Source organism: Aspergillus stella-maris (genome assembly GCF_047715825.1).
Source record: "Aspergillus stella-maris strain CBS 113639 unplaced genomic scaffold BDV14scaffold_36, whole genome shotgun sequence".
Classification (NCBI taxonomy): Eukaryota; Fungi; Ascomycota; class Eurotiomycetes; order Eurotiales; family Aspergillaceae; genus Aspergillus; species Aspergillus stella-maris.
The window spans coordinates 207,585-225,119 of NW_027396830.1; the positions used below are offsets into that span (position 1 = coordinate 207,585).

The 17,535-nt window shown below is 49.3% G+C and overlaps 5 protein-coding genes across 5 annotated transcripts; 3 read left to right on the forward strand and 2 right to left on the reverse strand.

Annotated features, from left to right (window-relative positions):
• Positions 1 to 62: 62 nt before the first annotated feature.
• Positions 63 to 2,627, forward strand: BDV14DRAFT_175570 (uncharacterized protein). The gene has a single exon (XM_073769100.1). It carries the CDS (start codon positions 366 to 368, stop codon positions 2,139 to 2,141), a length of 1,776 nt encoding a protein of 591 aa, XP_073627006.1. The 5' UTR covers positions 63 to 365; the 3' UTR covers positions 2,142 to 2,627.
• A 4,427-nt stretch (positions 2,628 to 7,054) lies between these two features.
• Positions 7,055 to 8,311, reverse strand: BDV14DRAFT_175572 (GNAT family N-acetyltransferase). The gene has a single exon (XM_073769101.1). It carries the CDS (start codon positions 7,924 to 7,926, stop codon positions 7,309 to 7,311), a length of 618 nt encoding a protein of 205 aa, XP_073627007.1. The 5' UTR covers positions 7,927 to 8,311; the 3' UTR covers positions 7,055 to 7,308.
• Positions 8,312 to 9,357: 1,046 nt separating this feature from the next.
• On the forward strand, positions 9,358 to 11,893 carry BDV14DRAFT_175573 (siderophore iron transporter mirB). The gene is made up of 4 exons (XM_073769102.1): positions 9,358 to 9,916; positions 9,965 to 10,235; positions 10,288 to 10,633; positions 10,689 to 11,893. The coding sequence occupies exons 1-4, from the start codon at positions 9,654 to 9,656 to the stop codon at positions 11,618 to 11,620; spliced, it is 1,812 nt and encodes a 603-aa protein (XP_073627008.1). The 5' UTR covers positions 9,358 to 9,653; the 3' UTR covers positions 11,621 to 11,893.
• Positions 11,894 to 13,317: 1,424 nt separating this feature from the next.
• BDV14DRAFT_209588 (kinase-like domain-containing protein) lies at positions 13,318 to 14,574 on the forward strand (the record flags this gene model as incomplete). Its single annotated transcript, XM_073775679.1, has 2 exons — positions 13,318 to 13,347; positions 13,397 to 14,574. 2 exons carry the CDS (start codon positions 13,318 to 13,320, stop codon positions 14,234 to 14,236), a joined length of 870 nt encoding a protein of 289 aa, XP_073627009.1. The 3' UTR covers positions 14,237 to 14,574.
• A 943-nt stretch (positions 14,575 to 15,517) lies between these two features.
• On the reverse strand, positions 15,518 to 17,509 carry BDV14DRAFT_201297 (uncharacterized protein; the record flags this gene model as incomplete). Its single annotated transcript, XM_073773722.1, has 3 exons — positions 15,518 to 16,025; positions 16,078 to 17,374; positions 17,431 to 17,509. 3 exons carry the CDS (start codon positions 17,507 to 17,509, stop codon positions 15,518 to 15,520), a joined length of 1,884 nt encoding a protein of 627 aa, XP_073627010.1.
• Positions 17,510 to 17,535: the final 26 nt, after the last annotated feature.

Consider the following 17,535-nt stretch of genomic DNA (forward strand, 5'->3'; position numbering starts at 1 on the left):
TTACGAATCTGTGACATTACGTGATCTAGTGTGGCTTGGCCACACTACCTACTCCAACTCGCGAGGATTTGACCCCTCCATGTATCATGGATCAAGAAGCACACAGAAAAGAATCGTCTAGAGAAGAAGAGCCTTATCGTTATAAAGGCATTCGCTCATCAGTAGGCTACGTGCGTGCAGCCGATACAGTGTCATTCTGCTCTCCTTCCCCTGTGCATTTCATAATAAATAGGCTAGTCTTCTCGAGGCTGATCGAGGGGCTATCTCCCCTAATCCTCGCTGCGCGTTTTCTTCTCCATCAATGTGAATTATTCTCAAAGATACGCTCCTTCATTGTGTTCTGAGACCTTGTTTGCGACCAGGCCATGGACATCTTCCAGACAACTGTTTTGTGCATCCACGAGATCTGCCGCATTACCATCTTTATCCGCAAGGTGGTGCACGACATCAAGACGTACGATGATGATGTTTCCCAGCTACAGGCGGAACTGGAACATGAGTTTGTCTTCCTCGAGACATTCAAGAAGCTCTTCTTCGAAGATGATAAAAACGAATTTCGGCAATTCAGATATCTTCCGGACAACCTGACTCGGAGTGTCAACCACATCCTGACTGGCCTCAACAAGTGTTTGGCTGAATATCGCGTTGTTGCGCTAAAGCATGGGCTAGATCTCTCTGAAGCCGACGCCGCTATGGGATATGGGCAGCAGACATTGACAATAGCAGCATCGCCGTCCACATCCACTGCGCCGACTTCCCAAGTAGCCGTGAGCGATAGCTATCGCGACAGATTCAAAACCATGGTCACATCACTTAGGCTGAAAGCCAAAGCTCCAGAATGGGCGCTGTTTAGCAAGTCGAAAATACAGGCTCTACTTGAGCAGTACTCATTATGGACAGAGCGCCTGCGGCAAGTAATGACACTTATGCTGCTAGTCGAGGGTCGTGTAGGCTCTCTCAGCGTCAGCGAGATTGCTACGCATTCAGCCGGGTCTGCTCTGGGCCTGCAAAAGACTGCGGCCCGTCAGCTGCGAGCACACACCGACCCACCAGCAGACTTTGATTCTTTGGATGGTACCTTTCAGTCGCTCGATGCAGTCACCAGTGCGTCTCCCCTGCAGTACGTTGTAGGCACTTATACGGATGCGTTCGGTGTCAGCTCAACCACGGTAATTATGGAGAAGCACACGTTCGATATTTTCGACTCGGCTGTTACCTCAAGCAGCGAAAAAGAGGCGTTGCGAAAGAATCTTGTCCGTAAGTTGGCCTGGACACTGAGAGATGGAGACGCATCATCTCGGTCTTCCAAAGCCATATCGTCGCCGGCTATTGCGACAAACTCGCCAGAAATGCCAACGGTCTTGACAGAGAGGCAGAGTCACGTAAGTATACTACCCTGTCTGGGCTATCTCCCAGTAGGCAAAGATGGCTACAGTTCCATAATTTATAGCCTACCAGCAATCAAGGCAGACGCCTCAATTAGGACATTACACGACTACATTCTCAATTATCCAAGACCAGCCCTGGGCGACCGATTCACTATGGCACTGTCCCTTGCGCAGACTATCTTCCACATCCACAGCTCGGGTTGGGTCCATAAAAATATCCGGTCCCGTGCCATCATTATTACACCCATGTCTGGAAAGACACTCCTGTATCTGCTGGGCTGGTCAACCGCAAGACCACGCACTGAGCAAATGAACATCTGGTCCATGGAGTCTCAAGAGAAAACTGCAACAAGTAGCGTCGACAGACCACTCGAACAGGAGCTATACCGCCATCCCGAGCGATATGAAACAATAACGGCCGCATTTACGGCCAAGCATGATATTTATTCTGTTGGTATCGTTCTCCTTGAAATTGCCCTCTGGACAACTATGTCGAAGCAGTTTGCTAGCCCAATTGCGAAAGCACAAGAAAAGGGGGCATTACCCCCTGTGGACATTGTCTCCAAGGCACTGTCGAAGTTAAGCCGGGATCATCGGGTGGCGCAGGAAATGGGCGAAGGGTATGCACGTTTAATCCGGAGGTGTCTAGAAACGGACTTTGAGGTCGGAAAACACGATGAACAGGAAAGTGGCTTGCTAGGGCAGTTCCAGGCTCTGGTTGTTGATAAACTGAGCTTGGGTGTTGCTATGTAGGCGGGCATATATTCCACATCCCACGAACACTCAACATGCTAGGATCCGCGATTGCATTGAAATATTTCAGGTATAACAGAAGTTTCCTAGGCAAACCCTCCAAGTCTCAAAGAGAGCAACTGACAACTCCTGGCCCTCCCCAAAACCCACTACAAATGGCAATAAGTAATCCTCGGCTGATACTTGTTATGAAATGCACACACAGTTGTGTCGTCAGTCTTGCCGTCACCTTTATTCCGAGCGCCTTGACAATCAGAACCTGGCAGTTTTTACATTGTACTTTGGTCGCCGACGGCTGAGAAAATTAGGGCATCCAACATTGTAGACAGTGTCTCCCACAAGAGACGAAGAGTGGTTCAATGCCAGTAGATTGACACTGGAGACAGATCTTGCACGTTCTAGGTCAATGGCCACCTCGAAACCCCAGGAGTCAAGGATAATCTGACAGCCGCCGGGAACGAGGGCTTTCTTGACGTTGTTATCCAGGATTACGTTCTAGGTATTATAGGATCCAACATTCTGCAAAAATAATGCACTAGAGTTCTCGTTGTACAAAATAGTAATGATTCCAGACGCCGTAGTCGCGATGATGGTGTTGACCCTAGCAAGGATCCTACCCCTTGACCAGTGCTGAAAGGGCTACCCGCCTTGAAGACATGTTAGAGCATGGGAGAAATGTTTAATATGGAACCCTACACCAACAATGATAATTCCAGTACTCGCATTTAAGAACAAACATCAACAATTCCGGCCAACGCAGAAGTAAAAGATTTTGCATACTCGGTCTGGGTCCTTAATGGCATGTCGATCGACGCAGTGGATTGAAGTGTTGAGCTTGCTGCCAAGGAACCGAGCGCTGTCGCCGTTCGCGGGGAATCCAATGTGTGGGTGTGGAAGTCCTTGTCAAGCCTAGGAGCTGGCGGGCTTGCTCTGACCAGAACTGGGAGGGTGGTCGGATTGACTGTTTGTAGAGGGCATTATACTTGAATAGAATGGCGAGTTGTGGCTGGCTGGAGTGATTTGCTCGCCAGTCGGGCCCGGCGTGGATAATGTCGAAAGCCATGTCCTCAGTGTAGACAAGTCGAGACCTGGTTGAGAACCACGAAGCTCATTTTATGGTGGTATAAAATAAGCTCTTAGTTGGCTGATCAGTTTGTGACCTGAAACCCTACACAAACCGCATCTTTTATACCAACCCTTATAATTCTTGTTGATCGGATAGTAATTACTGTACTAACCAGCGTATTTATCCTGCTAGTTCCCTCCAATGACCTACATATGCAAATTTTCCCGCTTTACATATCGGGTAGATTTCGTGGCTAGCTTTGGACCACAGGAAACCCCCACGAAGTACCTACGTCTCTGTTGATAAGAAAATCGATGGTCGGTGTTTCTTGCTTGGTGGTCATTCACTCGAACCAGTGCAGAAAAGGCCACTCTTCTGTCAACATCGCCATTTACAAGCTGTCCACAATGCAGGTGAGCCGGCAGCAGGTTACTCACGTTATCTATCGTGTACTCACTCTACTCACCCTGATGTTATCGAAGTCGCGAGACCGTAATATAGCCTCACCCTAGTTTACTTTTTTTTACTATGAATATATAACACTTATTGTTTAAAACAAGTACATACGACCACAGGGTGTGGAGAACAGGGCTTCCCGTCCGCTCAGCCGTACTTAAGCCACACGCCGGCTGGTTAGTAGTATGGTGGGTGACCACATGCGAATCCCAGCTGTTGTATGTTTTCCTTTTTTTGTTTATGTTTTTTGTTTTTGGCTCGCGTAGCGAGCAATATTAACATACTGATTCCTTTTGTGTTGTGGGTTAAGATCCTCGGGCTGTTGGAGTGCCGAAGTTGACAAACCCGAGCCGAAGAAAAGCAATGGCGCGACGCGGTAGCCGCTGAGTTTGTTCGCTGCGCTTACAGGCTTTCCGGAAACTGCTTTTGATTATTCCAGTAACCCTGACTTTGAACGGCACTAAAACGTTTCCGAAACGGAATCTGATATGTATCATCCGAGACCATATCCAACAATACATGACCAGGCTGTATAGCATAAGAAGCAGGGCTATATGGATTGCGCCACTCATACTTGTTTGTGGATCGCGAAAATGTGTCAATAGAAATGCCTGACAACTCGGGTATTGTGGTATTGAAAGATTGCGGGAATACTGAAATGGCACAGATTTGTCTTGTTTATCTGTTAGAGCCAGGGCTCGCTGATGATCCATTAGATAATGCAAGAGTTACCGAGTTTTGTTTCGTCCGATTTGCTGCATTTCATTGGTACGACTACTACCAGCAGGCTGGAGGTGGAGGCTCAGATATTGATTACTTGATCCTCCGACTCTTCACGGATTGGGGACGGTCTTTCATGTCATGGATACCCCGTGGCGCACCAAAATAGGCTGTGGGCGAGACGCCAGTGATTTGCCATTGCCTTTGTATTCGTCGCTCTTTTAGGATTGGATAACGTGTTGAATATTGTGCTAGTGTCTCCGAGAGCGAATCTCAGAAGAAACGACCCGATACATACAAAAGGAGGGTATGGCGATGCACTGCAGGCCGCATCATTTGGAGGCCATGAGAACGTGGTACAGATTCTAGTGGACCACGACGCAAAAGAAGCTTGAACATCAGCCCTGCCCCGTTACCAATCTTGCCATTTTCGTACTCCGCCCACCAACAGCTACTTGAATGATGCATGGGGCTTACTATCTCCTATACACTTATACTTCTTTATTTTGTAGTTCCTATCTTGAAAGAGATTCTATTTTTGTTTTCTTTTCCGCGGAAATACCACAGCTCAGGTCCATATTCCTTAATGAAAGTATGAGGCACCTGCTACTGAGTCGTCAAGGGCTGGACGGCCTGCCTGCCAGTAGAAGATGTGTTTCATGCACCTAGAAAAAGAGACAATGTATTCGCGCAAATGACACTCCGTGTCAGCTCTTATTACACAGATGTCTAATCCGTAGTCTGCGGTGACGGCGAATTACCGGTTTAGGTACAGCGTTCCTATTCGGGAAAAGTCTACACGTGCCGCTTGGCATCGCGGTGCGTGGGCTATCATGACTGATATCCTGGGCGTCATAACTTATAGCTTTCTCACTTACTCTCAAGTCTGCGGCCGTGGCTGTAGCCGTACCCGACCATCTTCCCCTTTTCTTCTGGTCTTATCGACAACGCTTCCGCTATCCAACCCGTGTGCTGTACTTCGCCACCTTCTTTTCCACCTGGAGAGCCGGTTTTTGAAGGTTATTGGAGATCCGTGAGAGTTAAGTTTTTGCTTGTTAGTTGTTGTTCACGACAGTGCTACTTAAACTCATTCTTCCTAGAAATACGTCGTGAACAGGATGTCAAATCAGCAGTGGACTGCAGTAATTGGTTGGAACTTGTTTTCTTGCCGTGCATACCTTACTCGAGTCCTTACCATGACCGAGAGACTACCAAGGCACACTGTGCTCTTAACAATCCCCCGGCTCACACCAGAACAAGCTTGGATTTGGTAATGCGGCAAATACAGAGAGCACTCTCTGGCAATAACTTACAACTTGCAGAAGAGAGATGCCTTACTAAACAGCTAAACCAGCAGTCTTATATTAGATGTCTTCTAATAATTGGCTTCTCTAGGCTTATCCCATATCCTCAGCTGCTTTCAAGGGCCGATTGCGAAATTTAATGTAATTATAGCAAGATAGAGAACACGTTTAGCTCAAGTCCATGTCGCTTATCTTTTCTTACGGAAGACTTGGGGAGCCATAGTATTTCACTTTAATACAAACTTACAAGACCATGTGATATCTAGCATAGCCACTAGGCCACTCTAATTTCCAAAAAAATCAATTGCAGAGAAGGAAGTTAGTTTTCTAGAGAATGGCGAATTGCTATTAAAACCTCCCGTCGTCTAGGTAGCACTGTTAAGCATCCATTCAACAAATCAAAGCAATAGGCTAAGACCTGATGAGAGCGAGAGAGAGTCTGTTGCTCCTGAAATTCCTACTTGCTGTTGTATGTTTCTACCACTGAGACCGCACCAACGAATGTGACTATTATTATTCCTATACGCTGCTCTCTACTCGGCATTGGCGGCTTTTTCTTGGTGTCTCTATATGATCAATGAGTGCGCTTCGGCTGTTTTCCCCTTTGCCTTTTCGCTCGGGTGGCATTTGTTCCACCTGTTCTTCTCGCCGCATGGAATCTACTCACGAATAATTGTCAGTAACTGATCATTAGATAGTGTTATACACGTTCAGATACTGAGTCGCAAGTACATTGCGTTGCCTTTGTTATTTCACCTTCTCTCTAGTGCACACAGCGATGGCCCTTGGTAAGTGTAGTCAGAATAGAGAGCCTGCCCCCTGCCACATTTCATATGCCCTACCGTCTACACTCAGGCAAGGCGATATTAGTCGACAGGTAAGTGAGATACAGGTCAAATAAGACTACCAGGACCTCTCACTCACAGCATCATCTCTGGTCATCATTGCCGTCCCAATACGTATCTTACGGTAATACCACATCTTACCGTATCAGCGGATCAATCTAATCAGATAAGCCGTCCCATGCCTTGTTTCGACGACCGCAGATTTTTCTTCAATTCTCATTTGCATTGCCAATTACCAATTCTTACATGGTTCTTTCTTGGATCGAATAAGCAACCCACAGCCAAGACCCACCGTAAGCGAATCACATCAGGGAAAGGGTCCAATACCTAATTCTCGGCGCTTTGGGCCGCTGGTGGCTTCGGTGGTTTGATTGGACTTTGGAGTGAGTGGGTTTTGGATGGGGTGGGGAACCGGGATTCAACTTCGGAGTTTGCGAGTCAGGGGAGATGCGGTCTGTTACTGTTACTTGCGCGTGGGCAGGTCGTTGACTCATTATGCTAGCAATAGGACTTTTCTACGGCGTCGTCGATATCTAGCTGGTATTGGAATGAATGCCGCATGACTATTGAGCAAAGTGCCTTGGCAGTGAGGCATTTACTAAGTGGCTATACGGCTATCGACCGAGAAGGAGCGCAGCGCAAACTTTATTCTGCATTCTCATCTCGCGGGCGCATCGCAAACAACGCGACTGCGAGTAAAGGACCCTTTGAAAGATGAATAGGCTCTTATTTGAGAGCTCTGGCATGCTTGGCTTTGACGGCCAGTCGATAACATCCTACTGTAGCTTCTGCTCGCGTTGAGCCTGCTTTTGCTCCTCCCACTGACTCTTGGTAATCCGATACCGTACCTCACCCTCTTCAATCCCCGGCGGCGGCGTCGGGTACTCATTGAACCAAGTATCAACATGCTCCATGCCAACCTTCGCCATAACCTTCCGACTGGGTCCATTAACAGTCATAGTCTCGCCGAATACCTCCGTCAGACCTAGATCCTCAAACGCATGCCTTATAAGCTCTTTCGACCCCTCCGTCGCATACCCCTTCCCCCACGCCGAGCGAAGCAATCTGTACCCTGTCTCTGAACGCTCCGTGCTAAAGTTCTCAGTCGGTTTGTTTGGGTCGAGAGGTGTCGGCGCCAAAATCCACCATCCGACAGGTTGGTCTTCTGCATATGCGACCCAGGTTCCTAGTCCTGGGATAGAGGTTGATGTCTGGAGAAGCCACTCGTGGACTTGCTTTGTTTCGTCGTCTGTGAGGGGGCGGCCGAACCCAATGTGCTTCATGACTTCGGGGTCTTGGTCTAGTTCTTTTGTAAGACTGTAGTGTTCCTCTGCGAGGGGGACGAAGCGAAGGCGTGCGGATTGCAGCGTCGCTTGTTTGTGTTGGACTGTCATTGTTCTGGTGGTGTTTGTGGCGGTGGTTGACGGCGGATATGGTACGGGCGTGGTGGAGTTGGGGGCAGCCTGACAAGGTTTCCCGAGTAAAGAGGCGTTGTCTGGACGTGGCTAGCAGAGACCAAGTAAAGCTGGGACTGGTCCAATGGGTAAAAAGGCGGCCGAATGGAAGAAGAATCGAATTTGGAGTTGGGAATGGAAGCGGAATTCAGTATGCAAAGGCAGAGTTGAATTTAGGTGGGAATAAAAGCGACAGTGCGATGGAACTTGGCAGTCGCGATTAACGTTGGTCTGGGCATTCTAGCACCTCTTCCATCTTATATGCTTTCTGCATGCGTGGGAGATGCCCAGGAGTAAGCAGCGCGCTGGAACGCTTGGGGCGTAATAGTAAGGATTGGCGCTGCTGGACTATCCTTGCCCTGCCTGGACTGCACCCTCGGAGTTTAGCGGTTGCCGCGTTATTATTGGGCTACTGTATGTGCGTATCATCGCCGATCGATCATTACCAAGACCTGTGAAGAAAGTTCTTTTTCTCTCATGTTTTGCTGTGGTAATTTAAGAATGTCTCCGATCACGGCCGCAAAGTGTCAGGCAAAAGAGGTCAGACAATCAAAGACACTTGGCGCCAAGTTGGCTGGGATCAGATTAGATGCTGATAACGGAGTCAGTAACTGCTTTCGCTTAGGGTCAAGGCCAATATCAGCGTCTTTTTGGTCCTTGGCACTCTTGGGCCCTCTTGGCCAGGGTTAGTGTGCTGACCGACATGCCGGCATTCCTGATGTGGTACCCAAAATGCAACCTGCCCACTTTCCTCCTCCGTGCGCTTCCGTTGAACTCAAAAAGAGTCTCAGAGGGCCGAGAATTCGAGTTGTGATTGCAGTGATCGTGAGATCTCAGGGACTGTGATTCAGGGCACCCCAGGCAACATAGCTCGCAGGCGTGGGGGCAGCTAGGTGCTAGAGGCGAACGGCCCATCGACGGTGTACGCTCCTCAACGCGGGATTTCCCGACATTGCTGGGTCAATATCCTCTAAATTATTGCTGGTGTGCCACTAAAAGTGTCCATTTCCCGCTAATATGGGCGGCCCACCTGGCACCTCGACGCACCCCCATGCCATGCATGCCTCGTGACTGTGCTTGCTTCTTCCTCCCAACCAAGCAGCAGTGCGCGGCACAGCGTTCTTCTACAAGAAGGTATTAACGCCGAGTCTGGGCCGTAACATTACGAGAAAAAAGCTCAGAGTTTTCCTCCAAGAACAGGCTAAGAATTGGCGTTGGGGTGTCCTGCATGTGCACGTCTCTGTCAGACGAACCAGCTCCCTCTAGCCCTGTAAACTTTGACACTTCCTGTCGCCACCGGACGCCCACGTTTCCAAGTCTAGGCGATACTATCTCGGATCTAATCAATCAATCAATCAGTCTAGCGGATCCCGGTTCGCCTCTTCCTGGTTCATCTCCGTGGAATGACCCGAATCTCGACTCGCTACTAAGACTTCTTCCCTGATGGTGGCTGTCGCTAACTGGCCACTTGCAATGCCCAGAACAGCCGGTGTCGGGGGTTATCGCGGCCGCGTAAAATTCCTGCTGTAGCTTGGCCTTGAAGTTTTCTCTGTTAAAATGCCGGCCTGCGCCCGTGTTTGCTGTGGTTAGATCAGTCCAGTTTATTATCTCCCACGTTACGATCAGCAGCGTCTAAGATCAGCAGTCAGCGTCGGGCATCTGCAGCAATGGCGATCGGATCGAAGCTCCACCTGCTTGGTAGGAGCAAGAAGGATGAGCCTCAGCTCTCTGAGGTTTCGCCTGCTCAGGACGTCGAGACTCCCGTCACTGTTACCGAGAAGACGCCCGCTGCAGGCGACAAGGAGACTGCTGTCAACGATAGCAGCAGTGATGAAGCGCACCCATCCGAGAGCGTACAGGGTGGTGTGCAAAAGATCCAGGCTGTCACTTTGGTCTGGTCCAAGTGGTCCTTGATCGCCGTGCTCTGTCTGTATGTTGTCGATCCCCTCCACATTCACAGTCCATACTGACAGATCAGTCTCTGGCTCGTTACTCTGGCCAATGGATTCAGAACCGCTATTCTCTACTCCTTGACGCCCTATGCCACTAGCAGCTTCCAGAGCCACTCGCTCTTGACCGTCATCAGCATCGTCTCCAGCGCCATGGTCTCTGCTTTGTATATCCCGGTGGCTAAGGTGGTGGACGTCTGGGGACGTGCTGAAGGATGGCTGGTCATGGTTGGTTTTTCGACTCTGGGCTTGATTATGATGGCTGCTTCGAAGAACCTAGAGACCTACTGCGCGGCTGATGTATGCTCTTTCTTACCGCACTGAAATTGTCAAAAAATGCTGACGATATTAGGTCTTCTACTCCGTCGGTTTCAACGGAATGAACTACATTCTCTGCGTTCTCGCCGCCGATATCACCAACCTCCGGAATCGTGGTATCGCATTCGCCTTTACCTCTTCCCCATACATGATCACTGCGTTTGCGGGATCCAAGGCCTCTGAGAAGTTCCTGGTCAACGTCAACTGGCGATGGGGTTTCGGCGCGTTCTCAATCATTTTCCCGTTCGTCGCATCGCCTGTGTACTTTGTCCTTAAGGTCGGTCTCAACCGTGCCGAGAAGCAGGGCATCATCACTCCTCGCCAGCGTAGCGGCCGTACCCTGCTTCAAAATGTTAAGCACTACTTCTTTGCCTTTGATAGTGAGTTCTACTTTTCCCTACTTCTCCTTAAAAAGTTCTAATGATTTTCTCCCAGTCCCGGGTGTCATTCTCCTCGCCGGCGGCCTCACCGTCTTCCTCCTCCCCTTCACCCTCGCCGCCAGCGCCCCCAACTACTGGAAAACAGACTACATCATTGCCATGATCGTCACCGGCTTCGTCGTCATGGTCATTTTCATCCTCTACCAAGCCTACTGGGCCCCCATGCCCTTCCTGAAATACGAGTTCCTAACCGACCGCACCGTCCTAGGCGCCTGCCTCATCGACGCAACATATCAAGCCTCATACTACTGCTGGAACAGCTACTTCAACTCCTTCCTGCAGGTCGTCAGCAACCTCGAAGTCGCAGAAGCCGGATACGTCGGCTCAACCTTCCAAGTTGTTTCAGGTGTACTGCTATTCATAGTGGGCTACGCCATTCGACGCACAGGATACTTCCGCTGGCTCCTCTTCATCGGCGTCCCGCTGTACATCTTCGCCCAGGGACTCATGATCCACTTCCGGCAGCCAAACCAGTATATCGGGTACATCGTGATGTGCGAGATCTTCATCTCGATTGGCGGGTCGATCTTCACGCTGATCGAGCAACTCGCCGTGCTAGTCGCAGTCGACCACCAGCATGTCGCCGCCGCTCTGGCAGTCCTCTTCATCAGCGGTGGAATAGGCGGCGCAATCGGCAACGCAATCTCCGGCGCCATCTGGACGAATACATTCTACCCTTCCCTATTGAGGAATCTGCCCGAGAGTGCATTGCCCCAGGCCGCGACGATCTATGCGGATATTACGGCGCAGCTGGCATACCCGGTTAATTCGCCCGAAAGGATTGCGATTCAGGAGAGTTATGGGTATGCACAGACACGCATGTTGGCGGCGGGAACGGGGTTGATGGTGTTGAGTTTTATTTGGATGTTTATGATTAAGAATTATAATGTTAAGAATATGAGCCAAACTAAGGGTATGGTCTTCTGATCTTGCCCTGTTCGGCATGGTATTCTGGGTAGAACGAGTGGGTGGATGGTCGATAAATGGATGAAGGGTGGGGAGCGAGCATGAGCAGCGATGCATTGGCTGGACCTCTACAAACAGTGTTCTGGTGTGAGTTTGCTGTGTCGTGCTTTGCTCAAGGAGGCTGCTGGAATAATGGTGTATTACGCTCTATAATCTCAACTTATCAGTTCAGTCAGTTAATTGTTATAGCGAAAGAAAAGCATATTGCCGGCGCGAGCCGTCGTTTCCGAGACATACATTAATCCATTAATTATACTGTGCCCAATCGATAACACGACTAGATACAGCAAAAACATGGGAACGTGACATAGCCTCCTTTCCTTCCAGATAGTTCTCTTTGCAATTCCAGATACTCATCAGATCCTGTCTAGAGGCGCCCTAGGACATGGATCAGTATTTATGTATCGTTTCGTTTCCGGAGAGACATACCTGTGAGATTTACAGACTTCCTGTCTGAGAAATGACATGCACGGGTAGTTCAAGCATCTGGGCCTGACGACCCTTTGGCACAAAATGCACAGGCTGAAAGATTGACATGATGATGACAACACTAGTATTTGCTTCAGACGGCCAAAAAATGTAATAGTGCTTTAGCAGGGAGGAGGTTTCTGACAGAGATAGGAAGTATTGAGTATGATAGTGTTCTCCGATATCTGAAAGTATAAGACTGTGTGAGACGGACGGTAACACAACTGTCACGGGTCATGATCCCGAGCCGCGAGCGACGGCGCGAGACGGTTAGTCAGAGAGATCGATTGAGTCCGTGGAAAGAAAGGTCAGCTGAGGTCGATACTTTGTGGGAAACGAGTGTATGCTTGTCCATTGTTCGCGCATCTCGGGTGAGCTATGTCCACAGTCGTGGGCATTCTCTCGAAGCGCAACTGCTTACCTATCTAGATCAGCCTTTCCTCGCACAGGTCTTTACAGAGACAAAAGTACAACTTCAAAAGACTTATTAGCCGCCGCGAGGGTTTTCAATAATCACATCGAGCCAGCATAATCGGACATCATGATTCCTAGCTATCCAGACGCGCGCGTATAGACCCAGGAGTTGGCATAATGTGTGGGACGAGATTGAACGCCTGCCAATGACTCAAGCACAGCCCAGTCGGTAGTGCGAAGATAGTACAAGACTCTAAATTCTATAGGCAATCATTTCTCGACTTTCGATCCTGCGAACAGAAGGGGCGTTTCATAGTATGAGCGACAGAGATGACTATGATTGGTGGATTGAATCGGATGACTAATCGGTATGAATTGAAATGAATGAAGGTCTTGCTCTTCTAACTACGGTCTGTATAGAGCTTAAATATCTGGCCAGAGGCCTCATTAGATCCCGAAAAGGTAATATCGTATCCTCCATCGTATCCTCCATCAATAGTGTATGCAAAGGTGAAAGAACGAGGCGCTGTGATATTGGCTTGGCTGAATAATCCCAAAAATGAGTTCGCCTTGGCTGACACATAGCTTGGCAGGTCATTCACGTGACCAATGCGCAGGTGTTGAACGAAGAGAAATCGCGAGGATGCAATGGCGGGCGGCAACTTGCAACTTCCAACTTCCTTTGCTACAGAAGAGCCCAGTAACCTGTTCGCACTACGTTCCCAATATATCTATGTAGTGGAATCAAGAATCCTTGTTTCAAGATGGCGACCGACATGGAACGATTTATGACTCCATTTGTTGACGTAAGAAGTCGCTCTTGCTGTCCGCCTTCGCACTAACTTCCTTCGACAGCCGGCGAGTCGCGCTACAGATTCGGCGTTTCCTTTGGACAGCACCGACATTCAAACACTGCCAAATGAGTCGCTTGCTGACCTTCTATTTACTTCGCCTGCTCTGTATGATCTTGGTCAAACGACAGTGGTGCGTTTATCGAAAACAATCGCCATGAAAGGTGGTGGGAACGTCCTCCCTAGTGAAGCGGCGATCCTTCAAATAGTCGCTTCTGAGTGTAGCATTCGAGCACCGCGGGTTCATCGTGCTTGGCAGGTTGAAGACGATACAAAGTACTTTGGTACCATGGGATATATTGTAATGGATTACGTTGACGGCCGGCCTCTTGATGGCTGCTGGGACAATCTCAGTGCTAACAAGAAGCTCCAAATTGCGCGTCAGGTAGCCGAGATTATCATGAAGCTGCAGTCGATAAACATATCAGTGCCTGGACCAATTGGAGGTGGGCCGTGCCGTGGTCGATTTTTCAGTCATTACAGCGCTGGTCCTTTCGCCGATGCTTCTGACATGGAGAAATGGTTCAATCATAAGCTTACCATATCCAGGAATTGGAAGAAAGCCCCAGAGGACATCCCTGACTTTCATTTCTCCGAATTTGTTCTCACGCACCAGGACATCAGCCCTCGGAATCTGGTTCTAGATGATAATGGTCAACTATGGCTTATGGACTGGGCGGATGCTGGTGCTTACCCTCGAGCTTTCGAGAATGCAGCCCTAGAGTCCCAAGACAGCTTTCCTGATTTCAACGCCATGGTCTTGTCCTTCCTACCGCGGTACCCTGAGGAGGAAAAAAAGTTGCAGGCTATCGGATATGTACTTTCGGTCGCTCCGCTCGCTTGATGCCTGAGCGTACTTGAGCATAATTTCGCGTCACAAACTGACGTACAGATTCAGGCAATCCGTCCTCGTAGAACAGGTTTTCTAGATCGCTATGCAAGGAGCTGCCCAAGTTGGCTGCCCATGAACTGTCTGACTTACAGTGACGCATCCTGCCTTCAGTGCCTTGGACTTTGAGAACCTAGGACCATTTATAGGTAGCTGCGATAAGTCGTCCAAGCGATTTTTAAAGCATTCATGGCGCTTACCATTATTCCCTTTGTGTTTAGATGTTCAGCTACTCCGCCCTCCACCTTCCGTTTCTGTCGGAGCATACTGCCGTCCGGCACCGCCTGCCCCTAGGGGTCGACCTCGCTTAGTCATCCATTAGCACCCTAGATAGCTGGCCATACCGGCCACCCAATAGGACATCCATCCATCGCTTCCCACAGTTTCTTACGATCACCTGACGCCCAATCTTTACTCCCACAAAAATACCGAAAATGAAGTGTCAACAATTTCATTGCGTTTCACGCTATTTCTTCTTCTTTTTTCGATCTCAAAATACCTCAAGGCCTCGTCGAGACTTTAAGTAGGACGAATCTGACCTTATCTGACAGTGCAAGAGATAAAGGACCAAAGATAGAAATGTCAAGTGGTTATGTAAAATGCGGATGGATGATGCGTGGTTGAAGGTGAATGGGTGAGCATAATCAGGGATGCTTTGACTGGATGTCTAATTGGTTTTGCTTTCTCCTTTGCCTGCTTCGCTTTGCTCGTGGGGGTCTGGGCTGTGATATAATGTCGTCTATGCCTCAACTTATCAATTTAGTCAATGTTTACAGCGAAAGAAAAGCATATCTCCGGTCGAACCATTGTTTCTGATACACATTTGTCGAGAGTCCTACCAATGTATAGTCCTTCCAGTCTTCAGATCATGAGCAACTTCATACCCGAAAGAGCATAGATAGTTAACGACGAAGTACCAATAGCAGCTGCGTCTGCCACCATCAACCCGCTCGGATTTGAACTACCAGTTTAGTTGAACCAAGTCAGTTTATAACTCCTTGAAGGATATTCAGACGTAGACGTCTCACAAGTTCCTAAGACATAAGCTTGATTGAAGCATACGACAAGCCCAGTCTCACCCTGTATTACCAAGGGGAAACTGTGAAGGACTGAAATAATGCATCTATGATCAGTAGATAGTGCAACAAAGCCGTCCAGGATCATCTATATGAATATCGCTTCCAGATTCCTGTCCCAACCTTTGGATCTAACAGAGGAGATATACCTAGATTTCCATCACCTCCCGCTCCTCCTCAAATACCACCACCCACCCAACCCCACCAAAGCGACCCCAAGCCAGCCCTTCAGCATACCGACAATACTCCCCCGAATCATCTGCATCAACACTCGTCCCATGCCCATATTAGCTCCCCAGTCCTTGAGATACCTCGGGATGATTGGGCCAATGTATACCCTCTCAGGATGGTGCATGGCAAGCGGCCATAGGTCCTCCAGCGAGACAGATTGCGAGGTCAACTGGGCATAGAGGTCGCTCCAGACCAGGAGAGGGTGGATGCGCAGTGTTCCGGTGAAACCGGGGGATTCGTCGGGGCGGGAGGGGCCTTCGTATGGTGAGAAGGAGGGGTCGATGGTCAGGAGGGATTTGGTGGTGTTTCGGCTGGGGGATTTGTAGTAGGTAAATGAGCGCTCATCGATTGCTAGGAAGGCGGTTTGTTGGATGTCTATCGTGGGTGCTGTTTTGGGGTTGTCGTTGGAGTCGTTGGCGAAGTTCTTGTTGAAGTGTCTGAGGGATGTTAGCGTGGCATATAACAGATGGAGTGACGGGATAGACGTACTCCCTGGCAGCCTCAATATCATTCTCTGCAATGTCCACTTCTTGTCCATCGACCCAGTAAAGTTTGAGGAATGGCTTGACCTCTTCACTTCCCGGCTGACCCCGTCCCCAAGTATTGATATCGCCCTCAAGCCTCTTAACAAAATCACTCCACTCATCCTCCCCCTGCCCATACGTAAGCCGATAGATAGCAAATCCCTCCTCCATCACCTTCCCTTCCTCATCATCACCCCCCTGCTCAACCCCCTTCAAAATTGCACTAATCCATGTCTCGCGAATCTCCTTGTCCCAGTCCTCCCCTCTCAGCTCTTTCCGGACTTCTCTCTGTGCCTCAACTTGATCCATCGCAGACTCATAATACGACTCGCCGGAGCTCTGCTCGCGAGTGTTCTCGCCGCGATCAATCCGCGCAAGCATCTTCTCGATCATAATCTGGTGGCTTCTTGTCTTCAGGCGCTGTGGGTAATATTTCTTTCGCTCGGTGATGTCGGGCGAATGCAGCCCTGGTTCGCGGGTGTTCATCTCGTCGGCTAGTGGCGTTTGTGTGTATCCCTTATACCCATCCATCGGAATGAGAATGGTATAATCAGCCCGCACAGAAACCTCAAGGAGCAAATGCAGCCCGTTCGTAAGTTTCCACTGTACAGCGTCCGGAATCCCAATTGGATTTTCATGCTCCAGTAAAGCAGTTAATATCGGCGCGCGCAGCTCATCAACCTTTCTCGTAACCCACTGATGAGCCAAGTTGGTCATGACCTTGAAGTGATTCTCCATGTATATTGTCCAGAGCCCCGCCAAAGAGATACTTTTCTCAGCACTCTCCTTCCTCTTCTCATTAATTTTAGAATCAAGACCCTCCCAATGCGCATAAATCAGATTAAACGTCTCGCGGAGATTCGCCTGCACCTCGGCAGTATTCAAGTACTCGAAAACCGCAACAACAGCAGAAAGATGCTCACAGGCCTCTTCGAATTTGCCCTCTTTCTCGAAACCCAGGTCCAGGCCTTGCGCTTCCCACATCTCCTCGCTGAACGGCGCGATACCTTCCCATAATCTGCTTTTCAGGGAATGGATGTTCTTCCCTACCACTGTAAGCCGGGATCCATCTTCCGCTGACCCAATGCGTGACATTATGGATGTCATTATGGGCGGTTGAGTCCCGTCTTCTGAGCGAAAGAAGATGCTTTCGGACTCATTTAGAGAGGGGATCCATGGTGCTCTGGATCCGTCGGGGAGCGCGTACCCGAAAGCGAAGCCGACGAAGTGCGCTATTGTCTGTGGTTCCAGGATGCGGTCGACTGTGTGCTAAGTGTTATCATGATGTTTTGTGTTCTGTTTGTGTTGGTGGACGTACCCATGGGCAGGAAGTACTGCGCTTCGATATGCGGTGCTGTTATGGGGCTACCCTCTGCCAAGAGGTGGTTGTATGCCATTTTGATCGACGCAATGATTTGTGCTC